Below are 25,168 nucleotides of genomic sequence, written 5' to 3' on the forward strand. Positions count from 1 at the left end.
AGATTCACAACCCTCTTGAGTGAAGAAATTTCTCCTCATCTCAGTCCTAAATGGCCGACCCCTTATCCTAAGACTACGACCCCTAGTTCTAGACTCCCCAGCATGGGCACATAAAATACCCTGTTGAATGGTGATTCCACTATTTTGATTGCATGACCAATCTAAATTCAGGGTAAAAGTATCCAGATATAGTCCTATCTTCTGGTTTGCACATGCATACCTTGTTGCGGTAGCTGATGTGTTTTAATGTTTGCTTGTGAGACACTGCCTTACATGCTGTCTTTTTTGTTATTTGTAGCACCTCGTCACAGAAACCGCAACTATTAACAACCCCACATCCATCACGCCGGAAGAATATTTTGACCCAGAGTTTGACCTTGGAGACCGGGACATTGGTCGACCCATGGAGCTCTGCATCAAATTACGCAAGTAGGATCCTTGGCAATAGCCATGCAATATTGGAGCAAAACGTATTGAGCAGTTGCAAGATGGTCTGCTGCCACTGCAGAGTGGTAGATCACCCAGTTCATGCCCATAATGTTTTAGTCTGGCTATTAGGAGAGCTGCTAATTGAAGGCTGGAGATGAGGGTGAAAATGAGAGGGCACGACAACCTCCCTCACCTGGTTAAATAGTCAAGTTGACAGGGGTCAGGGAGTTGGGGAATGGGACAGGTGAGGGGGTTGAAGAGTGAAGAAAAATAAATTTGTCAATGGGGAAGGAATGGACACCTGCTTTAAAGGAGTGTAGCTTACAAACGCAAGACATGACCATGTAAATGATGTTGAAACACATCAGCTTGTCACCTTCATCTAACATTAGGACGAATTGGCCCATGGTCGCCTCTTCCTTCCCCCCCCCCCCCCCCCCCCATTTTAAAAGAGCAGTTTGCCAAACTCTTTCTAGTGAAGCCTCTTTAATTACCTGGGGGGTGGGGGAGGCCCTACTCCTGACCGAAGGCTGTCTATTCTATGCATTTTTCTGAGTTACTGGTCCAGGACCCAGGCCAGACACAGGGAAAATTACTGACCCTGATTTGAAAGTCACTGACCAGTCGTGCTGTTATCACACAGTGTGGTGTTCTTTTTCCCCTTGAACTTTCCTTTTTTTTGGTTTTATTTTCTCCTTTTCATGTCGACTCCTTTTCAGGAATATCTGCTCTTGCAATTCCTGCTCTGTCAAGACTGCTGTAGAAAATTTGTGCAGGTCTAGTTCTCCCATAAAGACTGAGTGAGCCCCAAGTTCAATTCATGGTCTCAGTACACTGCTTGTGGGAAGAGTAGATTGATACATCCAGATAGCTTCAAAAAATATATATATGAACGTAAACTGTTCAGAGATCCTCCTCCTGTTGCTCTTTCTCCAATCTTCCCTTATTCACCCCTCACTGCCACTCCCAAGTCCTACCTGCTGCTGCACACTGGATTGAAATTCTTCTTGCGAGACTGGATATGGGGCACTTCTATCCGTCTAGAAAACTAGTTCCTTCACCACCAATTCCATCCTCCTTCCTGGCCACTATCTCCAGCTGAACCAGACTGTTTGCAAACTTGGAGTCCTATTTGACCCTGAGCTGAGCTTCCGACCCCGTATCCTCTCCATCACAAAGACAACCTACTTCCACCTCCGTAACATTGCCGGTCTCTGCCCCCGCCTCAGCTCATCCGATGCTGAATCCTTCATCCATGCTTTGGCTACCTCCAGATTCAACTATTCCAATGCTCTCCTGGACTGGCTTCCCATCTTCCACCCTCTATAAACCTAAGCTCATCCAAAACTCTGCTGCCCGTATCCGAACCCACACCAAGCCCTGGCATCCACAGTGCTCGCTGACCTACATTGGCTCCCCAGTCTGCCAACGTCTCACATTTAAAATTCTCACCCTTGTGTTCAAATCCCTCCATAGCCTCGCCCCTCCCTATCTCTGTAACCTCCTCCAGCCCTACAACCCTCCAAGAACTCTACAATCCTTCTGCACCTCTTGTGCATCCGCCACTCCCTTTGCCTTGTCATTGGTGGCCATGCCTTCAGCCATCTAGGTCCTGAGCTCTGGAATTCCTTTGCTTGACTGTCTTTGCCTTTCTACCTCCTCCCCCTCCTTTTAAGACCTACCTGTTTGACCAAGCTTTTACTCACTCCTCCCATTATCTCTTTCTTTGGCTTGGTTTTAACCTTTGTCTAATTGCGCTCCTGGGACGTTTTCCTACGTAAACGGCACTATATAAGCCTATTCATTTGGGTGAGATCCAGGGCTTTCCACACTGTTCAGTGCATTTTATTTCTCCCCTATGTCGAAGCAGATTTAAAGCAACACTGTGGCTCTGCGAGGATTACCCACTGTCCTTCGTGGAGCAGGTGATTCCGATCATCGATCTTATGGCGAGGAGCAGCGCGCACTTTGCAAAACTCAGGGACTTCATCACATTGCAATTGCCGCCAGGATTTCCTGTCAAAATAGGTAAAAGTCGCACTACATTTGAATTACTATTTTTTTTTTTTGTCGTTGCTGCCCAGTAACCTCTGCTGGGATGTACGTGTGTGTCGACATCTGGTGAGGACAGGATCAGATTTGCCTTCCACGGTCAAATGAGATTCAAGCGCTCGCTGTACAGGCTCAGACATAAATCACCGCCCACCTGGGTGAGGCAATGGAAGCTGCGGCAACTGTGGAGCTGTATCTCGCCAAGAGTCAGCACCGTCATAGAAAGGTGGAGAAAATATTGGTGAGGGGCGAGAGAGAGGAAACTGGCTGTCGGCCTTGGCTCAGTGGTGGCACTCTCTCCTCTGAGGCAGAAGGTCGTACGTTCAAGTCCCACTCCAGAGACCTGAGCGCATAATCTGGGCTGACACTCCAGTGCGGTGCTGAGGGAGCGCCGCACTGTCGGCGGCTCCGTCCTTCAGATGAGACGTTGAACCGAGGCCCCGTATGCCCTCTCAGCTGGACGTAAAAGATCCCAATGCACTATTTGATGAAGAGCAGGGGAGTTCTCCCGGTATCCTGGCCAACATTTATCCCTCAACTAACCTAAAACCACATGACCTGGTCATTTATTTCATTGTTATTTGTGGGACCTTGCTGTGTGCAAATTGGCTGCTGCATTTCCTACATTACAACACTGACTACGCTTCAAAAAGTAACTAATTGGCCATAAACACTTTGGGGTGACTTGTGACCATGAAAGGCGCTATATAAATGCAAGTTCTTTCTTTCTTTCTGGGTGTATGTGTACAGTTACTAAGTTCCTACAGTTGTTTGCCGGGCCATCAAAGTTTGAGTTGATATTGGTAACGTTGAGTGTGTATAAAAGGACGTTGAACAGTTCGGCCTCAGCTGAGGCACCCCGGCTTACCCATCAGCAAGGTAGTGTTGCTGTTTGGTTTTAAATTGTTTATTCAAAATTATCCTACCTTCATCTGTCCCAGAAATCCCACTCTTCTACGTACTGAACGCACGAATTACATTTGGAAACGTGAATGCGTGCAGCACTCTCAAGGCAGCAACGCCACAAGCACAGCAGGGATCACAGAGCAACTTAGCAGTGTCGGCGTCTAATGGAGGTTCGTATACTGCGTACATTGCCCTGCGTTAAAAGTTCCCAATCTGACTCTGATGTATAATGTTTTAGGTGATTTGAAATTCCTTTTCACTTGGGGCTTGTGAAAATTTGCATTCCCCCCCCAAAGACCATCACAAACATTAACCTGATGTGGGAAATTAATTCCATGCAAAGCACTTTGTACTGACAGTTAAACCTGCCTGTGCAGTTAGAGTTAGCGTTTAAAAAATGAAGTAGGAAGAAGGAAAGTCCATGGCGGGGAAGAATTCCGTCGTTCTCTGAAAAATTTGCATAGAAGGAAGACTAACTGTTTTCTGGGAAGATTATACTGAGGGAGTTGGACTTTTACTGGTGGTGGTAGTAGTACTCGAGAGTGCTGATGGTGAAACTCCCTCTGATTCCTGGCATTTAACTGCAGTTAAAAATCGTGGGCTAGGAAAGGCTCATCACTGGGATTTCAGACATGTAATGGAGGGAGCTGCTACTTTGTTTTCTTTCCTTGCTCTGTGTGTGTGTCTTCCTGTTGTTTCCTCTTGCTCTGTGTATGGCTGTGTGTCTCTCTCTTTCTCTCCCTCTTGCGCACTAGCTCTCTGTTTCTTCATCTGTCATGCCCTATTCTTCTTTTCACTCTCAATTTCTTCCTTGCATTCTCTCACGTTCAGGCTCCCTCTTTGTCTTTCTTGGGCACTTGCTCTCTTGTCATTTGTCTGTCCTCTTTGTCTTTCCTCTTTCTCGCTCTTCTCTCTTGCTCCTTTCTCCCTCTCACTCCTCTGTCTCTTGCTCTCCTCCTCTCTTTTGCATTTTTTTTTATCATTCCCTTTCTTTCTCTTTCTTGTGCTCTCGTGCCACCTCTGCAGATCCAGTATTTTGGTGAATCTTGTGCTCAAGGTGAGGGATGGTGATGCTGGAGAATGGAACATATTCCATTTCGGGGACTCTGTGTCTGCCTCGAGCATTCCCAGGTCAGATGTAGCAAGGTAAGAGCACCCCCTACTGCCCAGTGTGATGATACATTCCCAGATGCTAGTTGTGGTGGCCTGCCTCTGAGATTGTTTAAGTGCTATTCTAGGTACAGACGCTTTGTGCTGCAGGCCAAATCCCACTAGAAATGGATAGAGACTGCTGAAAACATTACAGGTAGGGAGAGAGTTAGTTTCATACTACTGCAACCAATTTAGTCATACTGCTCAGCAAAGGTAAAACGGCTTCATAAAGTGTAATCTATCTAGAACAGTTTTACACTCAGTAAGTGTAGGCAAACATGTCTCTATTTTTACAAAACTATCTGTAAAGTTATAGAGCACTTTCACTGCTGATGAACAACATGGGTAGGCCCTGCCTCCATTAGTATGAAATTCTCAACCTGTTGCAGGAGTACTGTGTCATTGTTAGTGTATTTGGCAATGTTGCCTATAGAATGTTTACCCTGTACACTTAATGTGCCAAGTTGCAGCTTGTGGAGTTAATCTGTACTATTTTTCTACTGTCTCCAGACTCTGCGTTTGAAGTGGACCCATCTGTTTTCGCCATACCAAAAAATTATCACATCCGCGGCAGCAGAAGGAACATGGTCCTTGGAGCTGATGGAGATGAGAATGATCAGCTGATCCAGTTTGCGATCCAGCAGAGCCTGCTGGATTCCCATCCTGATGGCAGTGAAGTGAGTGTGAAATCGAGCAGGAAATTGTGGCTTGACACGTAATGGGACACTGCCTTTCTTTTCCCCCAATTTTCTTCCCTGCACTCCTGAAGATGTTGACTCTTGCTAGGGTAAATCATAGCAGTCACCCAAGTATCAGCTCTTTGTATGTAAGGCTAGACAGCTTTGCAACTGTGGAATCCATCAGAGCTGAGCCTAATTCTGTCCTCAACTGATGTCCGCACACACAACAATTTCCAGTAAGGATCCTGCAGAACAATCAGGAGTGAGGCCCTGGATTTTTTTTATCATCTCCTTGAATCAGTGCAGGGAATCCAACTGTATCTGGCCTGAGATCACCATAGGCCAGGTGTTGTATCCGTGTGTTAATAGAGACACGGAAGGCAGGAGTTGGTTTCACAGGTGTTTACTGAACAAAGTCTGGAGGTGAACTAACAGATACAAGACAATATACAGGCTTATATAGCCCGAGTGGCCATTACCGGCATTACAGTACACAGGGGGTTCTTAAAGGCACATACACCACAATTCCTCCCCTTTTAGACAACCAGTACATAATATTTTAAGTAATCATTAATTAACATGTTACAAGAACAATAATCTACACATTTGCTGCACTTAATCAATTATAAGTCAGTCTCTCTGGAGGCTTCCTGACTCGGTCCGGATAACGCCTCGGTGGTGTAGTAGTTTCTGGTGGTGTAGTAGGTTCTTTTGGCAAGGCTGATTCGGCTTGAATGCCAGTGTCGGGTTCATCTGGTTCCAGTATCACCGGATCGGAGGTAGATACTATGGGTATCTCTACTTCATCATTAGGCGTATAGAGTTGTGGTGTAGGTTGTGCCTTTTCGGATGACTCTATGATCTGGTCAGCATGGCGCCTTATTATGCTTTCTCCCATGTCCACGGTATACATCAGCGGTCCTAGTCGTGTGCAAATAGTTCCAGGCTGCCATTTCTCGGTACGGTAGTCCCGGGCCAAAACTTGTTGACCTATCTGGAAGGTTCTAGTTGGCCTTTCATTCATGCCTTGAAATTGCCGGTTCTCCACGTCCCTTCTGATGTTTGGCTTGATCAAATCCAGCCGGCATCTCAGGCTTCTATTGAAGAACATCATGGCGGGAGTTTGGTTTGTAACCACATGTGTTGCATTCCTGTATGCAAACAAGAAGTTATCTACCTTATGCTGAAGTTTTATGTCTTCATTACCCATGGCCTTTATGGCCTTCTTGAAGGTCTGGACAAACCTTTCAGCCAATCCATTGGTGGCGGGATGGTATGGGGCGGACGTGTAGTGCTTAACCCCATTGTTTTTTAAGAACTTCCTGAATTCTTCAGACACAAATTGCGGTCCATTATCAGAACAGATCTGTTCAGGCAGCCCATTCCTGGCAAATATGGTCCTTAATACTGTGATGGTTTTTTCCGTGGTGGTGGTGGTTCCTCGGCACACTGACAGCTGTTCTCTTCTTTGCGAGAATGCTGGCAACAGTGGTTCGCCATGTGCTGGCCATCCCTTCACCGTTAAATCGTAGACTCGTGAGAGTCGGGTCATTTCTCGTTTCCTTTTCAATGGCAGAATTTGTTACTGGTAGACATTCCACTATGGTTGAGTGGAACGTCTCCACTGGGTCTACTGTAGGTGCCTCTTCTACCGTTGGCAACGGTAGGCGCGATAAACCGTCAGCATTCCCATGCTGTTTTGATCCTTTGTATTCTATGTCATATTGGTGTGCCCCTAGGAAAAGGGACCACCTCTGTAGCCTTTGCGCTGTCATAATGGGAACACCCTTTTTAGGGTTGAATATGGAGACGAGGGGTTGATGGTCAGTCAACAAGGTAAATTTTTGTCCGTGTAGGTAATGGTTGAATTTCTTCACTCCCCATACCAGGCTGAGTGCTTCCCTGTCGATCTGGGCATAGTTACGCTCAGCTGACTTCAATGAGCGTGACGCAAAAGCTATCGGCCGCTCCGAGCCATCAGGGAATCTATGCGATAATACCGCTCCTACGCCGTAAGGGGATGCATCGCACGCCAGTCTGATTGGCAGTGATGGGTTGTAATGAGCCAAAACTTCCTTGGACGTGATCAAGCCTTTGCATTTATGGAAGGCACGTTTACAGCCTTCGCTCCATTTCCAAATTACTCCCGTTTGTAGCAGTTCGTTAAGGGGGTGCAGAAGAGTTGACAAGTTCGGTAAAAATTTATGATAGTAATTTATCAATCCCAGGAACGACCTTAATTGTGAGACATTTTCAGGTGCCGGGGCTTTTATGACTGCTTCAATTTTTTCAGGTGACTTATGCAACCCTTCCTCGTTAATTATGTGGCCACAATATGATATTTGTTTCTGGAAAAATTCGCACTTGGGGCGATTTGCTCGTAGGCCCCGTTCTCTCAGCCTAGTGAGCACCTGCTCCAAATTGGCACGGTGCTCGTTGTCGTTTTCTCCTGTTACAAGGATGTCGTCTAGGTAGCATTGAGTCCCCGGAATCCCTTGGAGGACTTGCTCCATAGCTCTTTGCCAGATAGCTGGACCTGATGCTACTCCGAAAACCAGTCGATTGTACTGGTACAGGCCTTTGTGTGTATTTATCGTGAGATACTTTTTAGAGGCCTCTTCAACCTCCATCTGTAGATATGCCTGTGCCAAGTCAATTTTGGTGAAACGTTTCCCTCCGGATAGTGAGGCGAAAATATCTTCTATCCTCGGAAGAGGATACTGTACCGTGTGAAGGACCGGGTTTACAGTCACCTTGAAGTCCCCACAGATGCGAATTTTTCTCTGTTCTTCAGATTTATCATTATTCAACGTTTTTTTCATGACCGGGACGATGGGTGTTGCCCACTCGCTCCAATCTATCTTGGATAATACGCCTGACTTTTCCAAATTCTCCAGCTCTGCCTCGACTGCTGGACGAATTGCGTATGGCACCGGCCTTGCCTTAAAAAACTTGGGAATTGCCGCATCTTCCACTTTTATTGAGGCGGTGATGCCTTTCAAGGTTCCTAGTTTCTGTTGAAACACTTCCTTGGCGTTGGCCAAGATGTCTTTTAATCGTTCAGGTATGACGTCATCATTTTTTTTCTTACTGGTCACCGTCAGTGCCTGAATGGAGTGCCAGTCTAAACGTACCTTCCTGATCCATTCACGTCCCAACAGCGGTGGACCACCATCTTGCAGAACATATAAATACAACTTCTGTATTTCCTTGCCGTTGTATACAACAGGCACCCTTATTTTCCCTTTGGGGTATACTTTCTGCCCCGTATATGTCTTCAAGACAATGGATGTGTCTTTCAAAGGTATATGCGGAAATAGCCGCTCGTAATCCCGTCGACTTATGACGGTCAGAGCTGATCCTGTATCTAGCTCCATTTTAACTGGGGACCCCGCTATCGTGAGGGTAACCCAAATGGTCTGGTAATCTTCTTTGGCAATTACATTATGTAATTTGAGACAGCTTAGTCTCTTGTTTCCGGAGTTGCTATCGCTCTTCTGGTCTTCGGAGCTACTGTCCGTCATCATTTGTACCTTTCTGTATTTTTCCTTGATTTTTTTCCTGGCCGTGGATTTTTTGTGTCCAGATCGGCATACACGTGCAATGTGTCCAATCTTTCCGCATTGCCTGCATGCTTTGTCCTTGAACCAGCAGTCCCTCTGGTCATAGGTGGATCTGCCGCAGCGATAACATCTCTCGAAACCCTGTGTCATTTCTTGGGTGCCGAAGTCCTGTGTCTTTTGCTGTATCTCTGCAGCTCCTGTTGCGGCTGCTTCGTATGATACAGCCATACTGAAAGCCTTGTCCAGTGTCAAATCTTTCTCAGAAAGTAGCCTTTTCTGTGTTCCTTCAATTAGGAGACCGCAGACGAATTTGTCTCGAAGAGAATCTGCCAGTCCTGCCCCGAATTGGCAGTGCTTTGATAGCTTCCTTAATTCGGTGAGGTAATCAGCGTTACTTTCATTCTTGTGCTGATTCCTCTTGAAGAATTTGAATCGTTCCGCTATCAGCAGCGGTGTTGGGTTTAAGTGCTCCTGTAGGGTATCAACAATCTCCTTAAAATTCTTGTCCTTTGGTTTGGCTGGAGTGATTAAGTTTCGTAACAGCCCGTATGTCTTTGCGCCCATTAGATTTAGAAGTACTGATGCCTTTTTATCATTTTCTATTCCATTTGCTGTGCAATATACCTCTACTCTTTCCACATATGTGGTCCAATCCTCTATATCGTTATCGAAAGCATTAATATTGCCAGCCTTAGGCATCCTGGAAAAAAAATGGCGCCTCCCGCGGTTTCCTTTCTTCCCTGCAGAAAAAAAATGGCACTTCCCGCGCTTTCCCGCCGCTGCTGCTGCTGCTGACAACGCTGTTTTCCGCGGTTTTTATTTACAGGTGGAGACTCGTTCCCGCCGGACTCTCTGGGACTTTTCCCTCCCTCTGCTTGGTCCGAACGCCGACCTGCTTTGCAGCGCCGACCGTCTCCCGAGTGCTCCCCCCCTCTGTCTCTGTTTGCCTCCGCCTTCGCTGCTCGGCCCCGCTGCAGAGCCAGCCGATGGAGCCCCAGCCCGCCGCCCAGGAAGGATTATTGCAGTACCTGCCACCAGCTCGGCTAGCTGGTGAAACCACAGTTTTTTTTTTTCTTTCTTGCTTTTCTTCGACTTTCGTCTGAGGAATCGATCTCCTTGAGGTGCTGCCGAATTGCAGGTAAGTCAGTTTCCAATTCGCCGCCACTGTTGTATCCGTGTGTTAATAGAGACACGGAAGGCAGGAGTTGGTTTCACAGGTGTTTACTGAACAAAGTCTGGAGGTGAACTAACAAATACAAGACAATATACAGGCTTATATAGCCCGAGTGGCCATTACCGGCATTACAGTACACAGGGGGCTCTTAAAGGCACATACACCACACCAGGCATCATAACAACACAAGAAATAGGAGCAGAAGTAGGCCCTTCGGGCCTGCTCTGCCATTCAGTAAGATCCTGGCAGATCATCTACCTCAACTCAACCTTTCAGCACTATCCCCATATTCCTCGGTTCCCTTAATATCCAAAAATCTATTGATCTCTGTCTTGAATATACTCAATGAATGAGCATCCACAGGCTTCTGGGGTAGAGAATTCCAAAGATTCACTGGGCATCAAACCTGGCCCATAGCTCTGCCCTTTTGTATACTTTAAAAGGTGGCTTCAGACCAGTTCCACTTACACTGCAGTTGACATGAAACCCAAGCCGTTTAAAACTACCTTCTTGCAAAAAGTCTTGCACCGTTTGCCAAAATTCGAAGTCTGCTGCATTCATGTATAGTACAGGTAGACTATCCTTTATCCGAAAACCTCGGGACCAGCCGAGTTTCGGATAAAGGAGAATTTCGGATTTCGGAAGGTGGGTCGGCGGGGGTCCGCGGGGGGGGGTCCGCGGGGGGGTCGTGCGCACGACTTACGCTGACGCTCAGCGTAAGTCAGTCGGGGTCGGGGCCGGCGGGGTCCGCGGGGGGGTCGGCGGTTGTCGGGGCTGGCGGGGTCGGGTCGGCAGTTGTCGGGGCTGGCGGGGTCGGCGGTTGTCGGGGCCGGCGGGGTCCGCGGGGGGGTCGGCGGTTGTCGGGGCCGGGGGGGTCGGCGGTTGTCGGGGCGGGGGGGGTCGGCGGGGGGTCGTGCGCACGACTTACCCTTTATCCGAACTTCCGAAACCGGAACCCTCTAAAAACCGAAGGTTTTTTCGTTCGTACGCACGACTTACGCTGAACGAAAAAACCTTCGGTTTTTAGAGGGTTTCGGTTTTCGGAAGTCCGGATAAAGGGTAGTCTACCTGTATTGCCTTTCATGTCCTTAGGATATCTTAAGAGCTTTAGAACCAATGGATTGCCTTTGAAGTGCATTCACAGTTAGACAAATGCAGCAGCCAATTTGCCCACAGGAAAGTCCAATGAACGACAAATGAATGAATGAGCAGATAATCTGTTTTGGTGGTGGTGCTGATTGAAGGAAGAATGCTGGCCAGGCCACCGTGTGAACTCCCTGCTCTTCATTTCAGTACCGCCAGGGGATCTCTTGCATCCACCTGAACAGATGGATAGGACTCAGTTTAACAATGATCTCAAATACTGCACTGAAGTCGCGGCCTAGATTATATGTAAAAGTCTGTAGTTGGACTTTAACCCACAGCCTTCTGACTCGGATGGGATGTTACCAACTGAGCCAAGCGAACACTTCAATGCAAAATCTGCAGTATAATTGTCCCATAAGATGTGACAAAGTCTTCCATTCTGCAGCACTGAAATCCTGACAAAATTCACAAGATAAATGTAAATAACTGTGTGCAGTTTGGAGCAATTAAAGGTGACACTTTGTGGTTTTGTGTTTTAGGGTGCAAGGGAGACACCTCCCAGCAAGACTTTACAGTCAGAACAGAACTTGGACCAAGATAGTGAAAGGTAAGGGAATATTACTTTTCAAAAATTTCTTTCCTTTTTTTTAAAAAAGAAAAAAAAGGAATGTTCTCTCTATTTTGTTCCCCATTCTTGGCTGGTACTGAAATGGGCAAAGAGCAGGAAGTGAGCGAGGGTTTTCTCCCCTTCCCTGTGGAGAAGTACCGGAGATAAAGTCAGGAATTTGCACAGAGACAGGGGTTAAAGATTGCCACCAGGTCAGGACACAGCATATTGGTATTCCTGAATACTGTGCCATCCGATTTTATATCATTATTAAACCGGTTATTTTAATCTTTATTAGGACAGTTGATTTTTCTCTCTCCATCCTCCAGGGAGTAGGGAGTCTGGTTCACAGGATTTCCTTGGTTGATGTTTGCGAAGATCTCATTCTAATATCTCCTCATGTGGCTCGTTGTCAAATTTTGTCTGATAATGCTCCTGTGAAGTATCTTGGGCTATTTTCACTATGTTAAAGGCACTATATAAATGCAGGTTGTTGTAGTTAACCAGGATGGGGAGATGTTTACTTCTACAAAGGGGTCTGATGAGCAGTAACTTATTTTCCATTTCTTTCTCATTTCCCCCACCTCAAACCCCAGAAGTGCTCTGCTAGTGAGAGGCTCTATAGCAGCTGAATTTGAGTGACAGGTCCACATTGAGTTATACTGCAATCGGGAGGTTTGCTAACTGCAAGGGCAATGTTCCCTCTAAGCTGTGCGCGTGCACGGCCGTGCAGTAATCTGCAAGGTACCGCGCAGGCCGCTCTAAGCTTTTCCATTTGAAATACCGCGCATGCGCAGAAACTTAAAGGGACCGCGCGTTGAAATAAACAGGCCGCGCACAACAAAGACACCTTCGAGGGAGGTGATGTTTTTCATATTTCCCTTTGCTGTTGAATCACTCCATTTACAAAGGTGGAGTTGATTCAACAGGTGTTGGTTCAGGATAAGAAACTGCTAACTCCTGATGTCAGGGGAAGGTCAGTGCAGGCTAGCAATGACAGTAGTCCTGCATTAGAGGCACCTAAGAAATTGAACTTCTCAGGAGATTTTCAATGGCTTTCACTTTCATAGACAGCATTCAAGATGATGAAGGGTTTTGATAGTTTTTCTCTATTGCCTCAGGTGAGTGGGTCAATAACCAGAGGTCATGGATTTAAAATCATTGGCAAAAGATCTAGAGGGGAGATAAGGAGAACTCTTTTCAGTCAAAGTTGTTGGGATCTGGGACGCCCTACCTGAAAAGGTGGTGGGAGGTGATTCCATAAATAATTTTAAAAGGGAGTTGGACAGATGCTTGAGGATGAGGAATTTAGGGACAAAAGCAGAAGGGTTGGGACTAAGCACGACTGTTCTTTCAAAGAGGCAGCATAGGCACGACGGGCTGACTGGCCTCCTTCTGTGCTGTAAGTTTCTATGATACTAAGGTAAAGGGACATAAAGTACTAGACGCAGGTTGGCTGAGATCAAAATGCTGTCTGATATCCTTCACCTTCCTGTGGATTCAACTTTTCCAGGGCGATCAATGAAAGCTTTACAGCGGGTTCCCATGGCTCTCACTCCACAGACAGGCACTCCAGCTACAACACCGAGTTGCAAGTTGCCATGGAGCTTTCTGCCAAAGAGCTTAAGTAGCATGTGGACTTCTTTGAAAGTGAAGTGGGGGATAGAAAGCTTTAACAACCTCATCTGGGTCTCCAGGCTGAGGGAGGAAAGAAATCTTGCGTTTCTGCATTTGGGGTTGTGGTTTGTTCCTGAAATACATCTGTGTGCAGAACAGCACTGATGTCCTACGAGCTGTGCCATTACATATTTGCAGACGAGGATAGTTGAGGTGGGAAGGGTGTAAGCTGAGGCGAATACTGTATAACCGGGCAAAAAGCTTTTTATCTCCTCCTGTCCTGAAGGTGCTGGCTTATGCTGGGGGACGGTTCGATAGACAAGCAGCCCTTCTTCAGGTTTGGGCCCAGACAGTTAGTACTGATAAGCTAGTTAACTGGGGAAGGGGGTGAATCCCGTTCATGCTTGGTGTCCGCGTGGATGTAGTTACTGGATAGTGATCAAGACTGGGAACACTGGTGATTTTGTTGCGTCCTTCCTCTCCAATGCAGGGGCACTGCAGCCTTTTGTAGCACCACTGCTACTACCCTGCTGAGCTCAACTGAGGCTGTGGATTGAAATTGGGATCTTTCTGATCAGTTACATTTACCAACAGATCTAGGGGGAAAAAATGCTCTTTTAATTGAACTATTCCGCTGAAATAGTCCTGAAGTGTTCCCATCACCTTCCTGTGGATTCAACTTTTCTAGGGCGATCAATGAAAGCATTACGGCGGGTTCCCATGGCTCTCACTCCACAGACAGGCACTCCAGCTACAACACCGAGTTGCAAGTTGCCATGGAGCTTTCTGCCAAAGAGCTTAAGGAGCAAGAGGAAAGAGATAAAGAAGAGGAGGCAACACTGAAGCGGATATTGGAGCACTCTCTCCAGGAGAAGTGAAGGCTCCTTGTGGGCCAATTGAAACGGGTGCACAGCACTTTATTAATTAGTTACCATGAAATTAATCAGACTGTTTTCTTGAAAAAAAGTATATATATATTTTTTTTCCATATTTTTGAAATGTGACTGAACAATCTGCGCCTGACCAGCAGATTGTATTGACAGTTCTTTCCTCCCCGGATGCAGTGTGCTGATGGGAATATAACATTCAGCAGCCCTAGGAATTAGCGCCCCCACACCCACAGTCATAGTTTGTCTTAGAAGCCACAGTATCATCTATGCCTTGTTTGCAGAGCAGAAATACAATGTGCCTACTGACATGGTCCTGTTGCTGAGCTCACCTTGGCGAGCTGTAGAAGACATTGCATTGCTGTTGGAAACAGCCAGATTGAGTTCATTTCAGTGCAGGAACAAACAGCAGGCAGACAACATACAGCTTTCAACAAAATACACATACACGTGTTGACATTTCCAATCAGACGTGCAGACGCAAATACTTGCACTTATGACCATATACTGAATTGCATATAGGCTGCATTAAACTTGAACCCTGCATCGGGCATCACTGCATTTATTGCCCATCCCTAGCTGCTTGAGAAGATAGTGTTGGCAGACGATTTGATCATGGGGAGGGGAGGGGGAAGATTGCCAATCTCATCCTGTGCTAACCCAATCTCTGCACTTGCATACTTTCCAATAGGGGTTGCTGGATAGTGATCAGGAGCAGGAATCCTGGCTGATTGTTCCCCCTTCCCCCTCCCCCCACCCCCAGTTGCAATAAGCTAACAACCCCGCTGAGTATCAACTCTAGGACCTTTCATATCTGTACTAGCAAGATATTGCGATGGGCTCAAAAAACCCAGTGAGGAGGATTTTGTTGGGTAATCCCTAGAGCTCTGTTTACGATGTAGCATTTGATCTTGTCCGGTTCTGGTTTTGCAGAAGTGAATGCCCTACACTCCCATGGTCCCGTACATAGCACTGATTCTGGTGTAATGTGAAATTATTTTTTTCTTCATTTATAAAGGGGAGGGGGGGAAAGAAAAGCTATGCTAATCATTTCCGATAACTTCATGAAAATGTTTAACTTACACTTTGAAATGAAACTGTACACTGATTGTAGTTTTGCAGTAGTGTGCTTTTACCCTTTTCTGAATTATGTAATAATATTAGTAAAAAAAAGAAACCTGCCTTAGTTCAGTGAATTTTTTAATGAATTGTTGGCTGCTTTAACATAAAAACAAGTAGTTCGCTTCTTAAGACCATATACAATCTCCATGGTCAGACTCTACCTCATTCAAATGACTACCTCCTTCACTGATATTTCTGTGATTTTAATTTCCTGGTGGAAAGTTACACATAAATACTCACTGATCCACAAAGGCAATCAACCAAAAACTCCAGAATATATACAAGACTGAATTTATTGTTCTATCTCTAGTTGCCCATAGAAGGTGGTGGTGGACCTTTCCCTTGAACCGCTGCAGTCCTTCTGGTAGTGATACTCCCACAATGGTGTTAGGTAGTGAATTGCAGGATTCTGACCTAGTCACATTGAGGGAATGCCAATATATGTCCGTCAGGATGGCGCGTGACTTGGAGGTCCTCCCACAACATTGTTGCTCTTGTTCCTGATGGTAGAGGTTGCAGGGGAGGGCGATGCCATTGAATTAACATTGGTGACTTATTGCACTGCATCTTGTAGATCATAGCTCATTTTAAGGTATGCTTGGTGCTGGTAATAGACAGTTTCCTAGAAGTAAAGGGAATTAAAGGTTATGGGGAGCGGGCAGGAATTTGGATATGAGTCTAGGTTCGGATCGGTCATGGCCCTGTGGGTAGCGGAGCGGGCCCAGGGGCCGTGTAGCCTGATCCTGCTCCTATTTAGTGTGTCTAATTCTGTTAGATTCAGGAGATGGTTCTGGGATGGTGGATTGGCAGTTAGGATCAGATCAGCCATGATCTTATTGAATGGCGGAGCAGGCTCGAGGGGCCGATTGGCCTACTCCTGCTCCTATTTCTTATGTTCTTATTGTATGCCCTTCTACACTCCACGTTGAACCAGAGTTGGTCTCCTGGCTTTGATGGTGATAAGAGATTGAGGGACCTGCCAGTGTGTTGGAGGACAATTCTGCTATTGATGGCCTACATTACCTCATGGATGCCCAGTTTTGGGCTGTTAGATGTGTCCTACTTATCACGGTAGTAGTGCCACCCTGCATGATTGAGGATGCCCTCACAGTGGAGACGAGACTTTGTCTTCACAAGCACTATGCGATGATCACTTCTGCTAATGCTATTGTGGACAGATGTGTCTGCAATAGATTGATGAGAATGAGCTCGAGTAGATTACTTCCTTTTGTTGGTTCCCTCACCATCTGACAGGCCCAGTCTGACAGTTGTATTCTTCAGGACTCCCATCAACTCAATCAGTGATGGTCCTATCGAGCCACTCTTGGTGATTCACATTGAAGACCTCCACCCAGAGTACATTCTATACCCTTGCTTCCCTCAGAGCTTTCATGGAGGAATACTAATTCTCAGTAGTCACTCAACAAAATATTAATGAGAGGACAAGGAAGGCCAGTATTGTTCGTAACTGTCATGATGTTGGGGTTTCTGGAAGCCAGAAGTGTCCAAGGTGAGCACAACTGCAAGAAATGTTTCCAGGTCGACTCACGCAAGCTGAAATTCTGTGCATTTGATCCAGCGCTGGAGATACTACAACTTATATGCAGATGATTTCAGGAATATCCATTTCAGAAAATGGTCACTCCAAAGGTAAGAGTGAGAAAGAAGGGGAAGTGGGTAACTAGGAGCCCAAATTTGTCAAAGTTATGCAGTGCTAGATGCCTATGATGCAAACAAGGTCAGTAATCGTATGAAGCAAGTAATTACTTATTGATAGAAAAGTAAAAGTAGTCAGGGAACAGGCAAGCGGTAGTTAAAGAAAGAATTGGATTTAAACAATACCTTCTAAAGATTCAGGATATCCCAAATCACTTTACAGCTAATGAATTGCATTTGAAGTTTAGTCACTTATTTTGTAGGCAAATATAGCAGCCAATTTGCACATTGCAAGGTCTCAAAAACAGCAGTGAGATATATAACCAGTTAATTTGTTTTTGGAGGGGTTGACTGGGCATAAATGTTGACCAGGACACCAGAACTCAGCAGTTAGTGCCGTGGGATTTTTTACATCCACCTAAACAAATGGATAGTTAATTGTCTCATCTGAAACCTCTGACAATGCAGCACTCCCTCAGTGTTTCACTGAAGGGTGAGCCTAGGCACCCCTCACAAATACTGATACTGACCCTTTGTAAATATTAAGTCCCAGGGACCCCCCCCACCCAGTGTAACCTCCACAAGACAGGCCGAGTTATGAAAATAAAACTATGCTATCATTGCAGAAATTTTTTTAGTATAAAGCAACAGAAAAATTGTGCCAATAAGTCAATAAATAGAGATCTAATGATGGATGGACAGAATCTGATGACCACAAAAGGGGGAACACACAGTTTGAAAATGTATGCTCTACATGTGACATAGGCCACATTTTACCCATGAGTGGTTGATGCCAACACAAGCCAAGAAGGAAAAGAGGAAGGAATCCAAATGAAATTTAACCCCAATTTTTTTCCCCCCAATAACAATTTGTAACTATTCAAGAGGAAGTTCTATAACACAATTTTTGGAAGGGTAAAACACTTGTCTATTTCACTGTAGCACTAAGGCTGGTTTTTTAAGACAGAAACCACACAATGTTTTGCAAATACTGGTAAACATTAAGTTTATTGTTTCACAGGATTGACTTGATTTTTCCCCCCAAAACGCACAAACCAATAAAAGAGGGTCCAAAGAGGATGCCCCCATTTTAAAATCTTCAGTAATGATCGACAAAATACACCGAGGCAAAAAAATAACAGTAACATTAACATTGAAACCTTTAACATTGAAACCTTTAACAAAGTTAATGAATGCTGCACATTTATAAAACCTAGTGTCCACCAATTTCCCACACAAATTCAAAACTCGAGTGTCAAGGTAACTACATACAGAATATTGCACCAGTAACTGTACATTGTAATGGTCCTTTCAGTAGCATAAAAGATCTTACAAATTGCATTTTAGTCCTTCGCACAAGTCACAGGACCTTTGAAAAGCACCAATTATTTTATAAGGTGTATATACAGTAATAGGTTCTGTTTAATTGCATAGCCTCCAGACCAGACCTTTTAGAATTGATAGGTTGACTAAAGCATACACAGAATAGATTTCCCACCATTATTTTATAAGTCACTGCCCAATGAGCAACTGAGCCAAAGTTTAATCCCTGTTCTGAATTAGTTGATCACACCAAGAGCAGCTGTAGAAGCACTAATATGGCTTGATCACCCATGGGATAGTGGAGGAGGGGAGGCAAGGGAAACCATTCAGTGAATCCTGCTGGAAAGTATGTGTGGATGACAGGTGAAAACAGGTTGCAAAAAAAAAATCACAACTATTGAAACAGAAAACATTGAATAAATAATTTGTAAGCCTTCAGTTCAAAGCTTTCCTTAGCAACATACACAGCAATAATTGTTAGCCCTGCATGAAACAAATCTCTGGTCTGAACAAATATTAATCTCCATTCTGGAATCTGGGATAGCTTATCTGCTATAAAACAAGAAATTTATATATTTAAAATTATAAACTCCTTAATCTCAATTTAAGCACAACCACCTTTCTCTCCCTCACTTAAATACTCCTTTCTCCAACCTTCTCTCCTAATTTTAGATAAATTCCTCTTTCTTTTTCCTCACATCTAGAAGACTGCGCCTCTCATCCACTCTTCCTCCTCATTCAATAAACCCGATTTTATTACTCTGTCGGAATCCAAACAATGCACTTTCCCCAATCTAAATTCAATCCATTAACTCTCACCTTCATAACTCAAACTCAAGTCCCTTCCTCTTAGTACTAAACCAATCAGCTCCATAGTAACTTTTTATTCCAAAGATTGGTTGAGCGTGATGTCCTTTCCAGACTCCTAGCTAGAACAAAGACCAAAAGGGGACTGATTTAAAGCAAGGCTATTAAAATGCTTTCAGAAAGAAAGGTGAAAACTGGACTTAGGTTTGCTGGGAATGAAAAATAACTCGGTAACGAAGAAGCAGCACGCGAACAATGAACACCAGCATACAGACACAAAGTATTTTTACTTTATTACAATGCGGCTAACAGCACTCGACAATACCAACATACTGACCTACCTTACAGACCCAATTTTTCATGGATCTTGTAAACTTCCACTGAATTCACCTGCTCCATTTCTGGTCAGAAAAGCACACCAGGTGGGAAGTAAACAGGCAGAGCAATGCAGGAGGTTTGTACAGCATCACTCTGCTGAAATTGGAGCAGCAACATTTAAAAAAAGCTCTTATGGTACCTAGAGAACAGCAACTCGCTCAACAATGTCTCCCAAAGCAAAAAGGGATAGCAGAGCCACGCAGGTAAAACCCACACACTACTGGTCTTTGAAACAGGCCATTATGGGATTCATGGATGTTTCAGTTACACTGTCAGAAATTTAAAACTTTGTTAAAAAAAATAAATTACTTATCAAGTGTGCAAAAAATATTTTAAAAAAACAAAAATTCCAGTTCATGTTTGTTATGTTTAAAACATTAGCAATCAGTGCAAAATAAAATTAGGTGCTTAGCTTTAGTAGCACTAAGACAGCAGACATTACAGTACACTCCTTTAAACTCAGCTGTGCCAAGAGATAAGCTTTAACTCGTGGGACAAAGCAAGTCCAGATACGGTACACAGTTTAAGAGTGTTCAGGTCTGTATTGTGCTTAATTTGTTTCTTCTGTACTTTTCAGTCAGTTTTTTTTTAAAGTACAAACCAAACTCACGAGCTACTAGTCACATTTTAAAAAGGTGCATACTGTACTGAAAACAGATTAGTGTTTCTCTCAAGCCTTAGGTAGACTTTAGAGCAGATGTCTTAACTGTACAAAGGAAGGCTCGTTGAAAGGAAACAAGTTCTGGGAGGAACAGATATACAGTATCTCAAAATATCACTGCAACAAAGCATATTGTGAGGTGTAAAATACATCACAAAAACATGACTACTGACAAAACTGAGAACAGAAACAAGCAGCAATAAAAATTAAGACTTCTAACAAGTTACTTTTACATTTAAAAACGCCCAAAAAAAAGTCAGAACACATTAATGGAAGTCTCAAATCTGTAATATTGTAGTTTCAGGGAATACCACCCATTTATAACTGGCTCTGCTAAGACAAGATAGGTTTCCAATCAGAACATTTTCTTGGGCAAAAGTGTTATCAACAAACAGGAACATATCAAAAGAACCGAGGGTTTCCTTCATGTGGTGCAACATGTTAAGCAGATCACTGAATGAAGAAAATCCTCTTGGCTATAGATCAATTATTTAAATATTTCAACAATGGTTATTCAACACAAACAGGGGAAAAGATGGTGAGTATCATGGGTAATGTCTGACTAGATGAGAAAGATTAACATTAAGTCAGTGACAATTTTCTTTTAAAAATTAAAAGTTGCAACATTACTTAACTGTCACAAATTGTCTCCAGTACATGTTGAAAGATTAACCTGAACAGAAATTCTTGAAATACTCAGGTCAGGCAGCATCTGTATTTCCAGCTTTTATAGATTTCCAGCATCTGCAGTGTTTTGCTCTTAGAATTTTTTGAAAATCTGATCCAATTCTTTAGTTGAAGAGAGTCAATCATAATGGAATTTTCCAATCGGTAATTTCATGATGTGTTAATATTTAGCAACTTAATTAAAAAAATAAAATCACTGGTTTATCCTGATCTGCTAAAGACAAATTCAAACTTGGACCAAAAAAATAATTATTCATGGCAATTGCTCTGCTGTGAAATTCCAGACAAGGAATCCTTGAAAAAGCAGCCCGTTTCCCTTTTGGAACAAAAATGTTCAGCTTCCATCCTTTTCTTTATCTCTCTAAGAAGTGTTTTTTTTGGGGAGGTGGGGGTGTTGGGGGACGGTTATGAGAATAGTGGTACCAGTTGTAAATGATATAGTGGATCATCACCCGGATCAGTCAGATGCATGATCCTACCATGGCAATTTACTGAATTTCAAACAAAGCTTCATCCCAGGCCCATATACAGGGCACTTGTACCAAGTGGAAAGAAAATACATAATTGAAGGTGGCACATGGGGGTACGGTAGCATAGTGGTTATGTTACTGAACTAGTAATCCAGAGGCCTGGACTAATAATTCGGAGACGAGAGTTCAAATCCCATCATGGCAGTTGGGGAATTTAAATTTAGTTAATTAAATAAATCTGGAATAAAAAGCGAGTAGCAGTAATGGTGAAACTACCGGATTGCTGTAAAACCCCATCTAATGCCCTTTAGAGAAGGAAACCTGCCATCCTTACCCGGCCTGGCCTATATGTGACTCCAGACCCACAGCAATGTGGTTGACTCTTAACTGCTCTCTGAAATGGTCACTAGCAAGCCACTCTGTCGTATCAAAAAAGACTGCTCCGAGCAGTTCAAGAAGGCAGCCCGCCACCACCTTCTCGAGGGCAATTAGGGATGGCCAATAAATGCTGGCCTTTCCAGTGACGCCCACATCCCGTGAATGAATAAATAAAAAAACATTGAGTTGGTTAGACCACATGGTGAGATGTGGGGTTCCTGCCCTCCTTTCGGCAGGGGAATGATTCCCAGACCTTGGTTGTGGTGTTCTGGAGGAGATGCTATGCAGAGGCCAAGTGCTTTATGCACAAGGGAGGTGGCTATCCATCCCCGGCCAATCACTTGCCTTCTAGAGACCATTAAGAGCAGCTCACCCAACTATCCTCCTCTCAGCCAGAGAATACAGCATCAAGTGCTGGGGTGGGGTAAGAATAGGGGGAGATAAAAGTAACATCAGTTTGTAACCACAGAATATTTGTAACCACAAAGTGAAAATATCAGATAGCTTATGGCAATAGTACAATATCTATCACATCTCAGTTCCCAGTGCTTACGAGTATATTGTAAATGTTAAAAAAAATCAGTTTGTATATATCTCCTCCCCTCCCACCCCGGTGTAGTTCTTTGCAAGTTTAATTTCACAGGACTTTTGCAGGCTGTTTGATCAGTTGCAATCAGATCCGTACGTGTTGACTCACGAGTTGTGCAAGAGAGCAACTGGCTCAATAAAAAATGTTGCAATCCTTCACTGTGCAGCGAATAAAGATGTCAGAATGCAATGCTGTGCCAAAGTGATGTGTGTACTAGTAGTTGATTTGCCAACGGGGCTGCCGGTTTTGTTCTTCTAAATATTAAAAACAAAAATCTCTATTTAGCGGACATTCCACGAAGAAACTCAATCTTTCACCGCCGACGGATGGGTTTGTACACGCAGATCACCATTACAATCAGGATGAGCAGCAGGATGCTCAGAACACTGACACTCAGAGCTGCGTGAGGAAAACAAATGGAGTAAATTAACCACTAAAGCAATTCTGTTGAATTTTGTGTTCATTAAGGTGAGGAATATTAGTCCTCCAGTGCAGTTTTTGTACTCTGTCTACTGAAGCAAACCACCAGTAATGTTTGATGTCGCATTCTTCATTTAGTTCTGTACCCATATGAAACCGGAACTCTCAGCTCACATCTACAGGACAGCAATGCTTTTTACATTTTACTGGCTGGGGATTAACACAGTTTAACATCGCCCCAGCCCCCCCACCCAAATAATTAGGCAAGATCTGCAACCAGAATCGGAAAAATGATGGCAGCAAGTTTTACGTGCATAGGATAAATGGGCTGAATTCAGCACGATGGGAACTGGTTCCGTGATAAAAATGTGGCATCAATTGTGCAGTCAGTGATCTTTTCCTGTCCCCTGAACTGTGCCACAAAGTAAACCATGAAGAAAGTTAAAAGGTACAGCCATCATTCAATTTAACCTGTGCTGGAGTAAAATGGGAGGCCAGTTTATATTATACTATATAAGCAAACCACCTTTAATAAAAAGAAAAGACTGTAACAGAGGCAAAAGGTGCTTTGTATGAAATATTATTCAAGTGTTAATCTCTCTTAGTTTAGTAGCAGGTAAATTAATAGAGGGATTAATTTTCTTTGAGAGAAGCAAAATGACATTGCTTTTCCTCTCAAGGCGTATTCTGCGGAGTTGTGTGCATATGCATAAAGCACTCTCGGGTACCTCAATCAGGCAGTCGTGTAACACTGTCCACACAGGCTCATTTTTCAGGAGGACTCCGGTCGTCTCCTTGACCTGGGAACACTGAATAAGGTTGGCAATTCTGGTTCCTGAAGCTTTCAGTGCATGACCTCCAACCACTCCTCCACCCCCATCTCCAAGATTTTTAGAACTAATAAATAAAAGCATTCAAAGAAGATGAAAAAGCACCATTTTTTAATGCCCCTGTAATTTTTCTCCCGGGTTGCTCACAACAATGTCCCGGATATTGATCTTTAATTCCTGGAGACGCCAGGACATTCCTGGAGGGTTGGCAATGCTGCAACTGAGGTCAATTATGACACCTCCACTACTGCTCAACTGACAAGCAATGAACTCAAGAGAAAGCAAGGATTGCTGGCCTTTCGTGGCTCAGCTACTCAACCAGCTCAGTCCCTGGCAATATTTACATCACAGAGGAGGCCATTCGGCCTATCGTGCCTGTGTACGAGGAGTCTTTCCCCTCCAATAGATGGAAAGATCAGGAGCTCTATGAAAAAAGAATGTCTTGCATTTAAATCGCGCTTTTCACAACCTCAGGACCTCCCAAAGCACTTTACAGCCAATTATGTACTTTTTGAAGTGTAGTTACTGTTGTAACGTAGGAAACACAGCAGCCAATTTGCGTACAGCAAGCTCCCACAAACAGCAATGTGGTAACGACCAAATAATCTGTTTTAGTGATGTTGAGGGTTAACTTTGGCAAGGACACCGGGGATAACTCCCATGCTCTTCGTCGAAATAGTGTTGTGGGGTCTTTTCCGTTCACCTGAGAGAGCAGGTTTAACGTCTCATCCAAAAGACTGCACCCCCTCAGCCTAGATTTTTGTGCTCAAGTCTCTGGAGTGGGACTTGAACCTACAACCTCTGACTCAGGGGCGAGAGTGCTACCCACTGAGCCACTGGCTTGACACATTAAAAAGAGGCTTTCCTTCCCCTTTAATTCACCTCTTAAAGGGCCAAGTGCCCTCCGACACAATTCGCGGGAGGGGAAGGGAGATGGTCGCCATGCCATAGCCGCTGTCCGCAGAAGCTGGCCGGCGGCTTTCCGCCTCCCAAATATCTTCAGGCCGCTGCCCGGTCCCTGCACCACCACTGCTACTACTACTGCTCCTACTCCCACCCCGCAGGCATGCGGCCCAGTTTATCCCTCAAAGCTCCTTTACCGAGGTTCTGGTACTTCAGCACACTGAAGGGTCGCTCCCGGGGGGTTGGCGGTTGGTCCTGGCCCGGGGGTAAAGCGGCGAGCAGGCCGAGGGCGAGAGGGCCCATCCTGCGAGGCGGCCGGGTCCTAGCGCCCGACCGGTGCGCGCGCAACCACTAGCGACGTACGTCACCGCGTCCACGCCGGGGGGGGGGGCTTTACTCCACGGTACGCGATGATGTCATTCACACCTTGTCCTGCCAATGTGCCATTCATTGTTTTATTGCGAAGCTGAGGTGATGGGCCTAGCCCCATAGTTCAGGGGCACCACCCGAGTAGATAAAAGCAGTAAAGAAGGTTTAGACAGGATAAAAGAAGGTAAATACAATCATAGAATGGTTACAGCACAGAAGGAGGCCATTCGGCCCGTTGAGCCCATGCCGGCTCTCTGCAAGAGCGCTTCAGCTAATCTTTCATTTAAATCCCCGAAGATTGTGCCATGGGATGTTTTATGTGCACCTGAGAGAGCAGGCGGTTTAACATCTCATCCGAAAGACGGGTTTTAACATTTTGAGGGTTCCTATTCTATTTTTTCCTCCACTCTTTGTGTCTCCCA

General features: G+C 44.7%; 1 protein-coding gene and 1 long non-coding RNA gene across 4 annotated transcripts in view; one reads left to right on the plus strand and one right to left on the minus strand.

Annotated features, from left to right (window-relative positions):
• ankrd13a (ankyrin repeat domain 13A) overlaps positions 1 to 15,334 on the plus strand; it is a 46,011-nt gene extending 30,677 nt beyond the window's left edge. For 2 of the 3 annotated variants that reach the window (XM_085961341.1, XM_085961343.1), the window contains exons 10-15: positions 299 to 429; positions 2,300 to 2,457; positions 3,423 to 3,557; positions 5,050 to 5,216; positions 11,582 to 11,649; positions 13,955 to 15,334. In XM_085961341.1, the coding sequence (XP_085817467.1) occupies positions 299 to 429; positions 2,300 to 2,457; positions 3,423 to 3,557; positions 5,050 to 5,216; positions 11,582 to 11,649; positions 13,955 to 14,144 (849 nt within the window). In that variant the 3' untranslated portion in view covers positions 14,145 to 15,334. Of the gene's footprint in view, positions 1 to 298; positions 430 to 2,299; positions 2,458 to 3,422; positions 3,558 to 5,049; positions 5,217 to 11,581; positions 11,650 to 13,162; positions 13,929 to 13,954 lie in introns of those variants that run through there. The other variant, XM_085961342.1, reaches the window with a different exon arrangement.
• Positions 15,335 to 17,920: 2,586 nt separating this feature from the next.
• On the minus strand, positions 17,921 to 24,731 carry LOC147103611 (uncharacterized). The gene is made up of 2 exons (XR_015072288.1): positions 24,575 to 24,731; positions 17,921 to 22,623 (listed from the first exon to the last, which is right to left on the minus strand). It is a non-coding gene; the product is annotated as an uncharacterized LOC147103611 (long non-coding RNA).
• Positions 24,732 to 25,168: the final 437 nt, after the last annotated feature.

This window comes from Somniosus microcephalus, chromosome 19 (assembly GCF_052327205.1).
Source record: "Somniosus microcephalus isolate GS21.2 chromosome 19, FLI_Smic_1.0, whole genome shotgun sequence".
Lineage (NCBI taxonomy): Eukaryota > Metazoa > Chordata > Chondrichthyes > Squaliformes > Somniosidae > Somniosus > Somniosus microcephalus.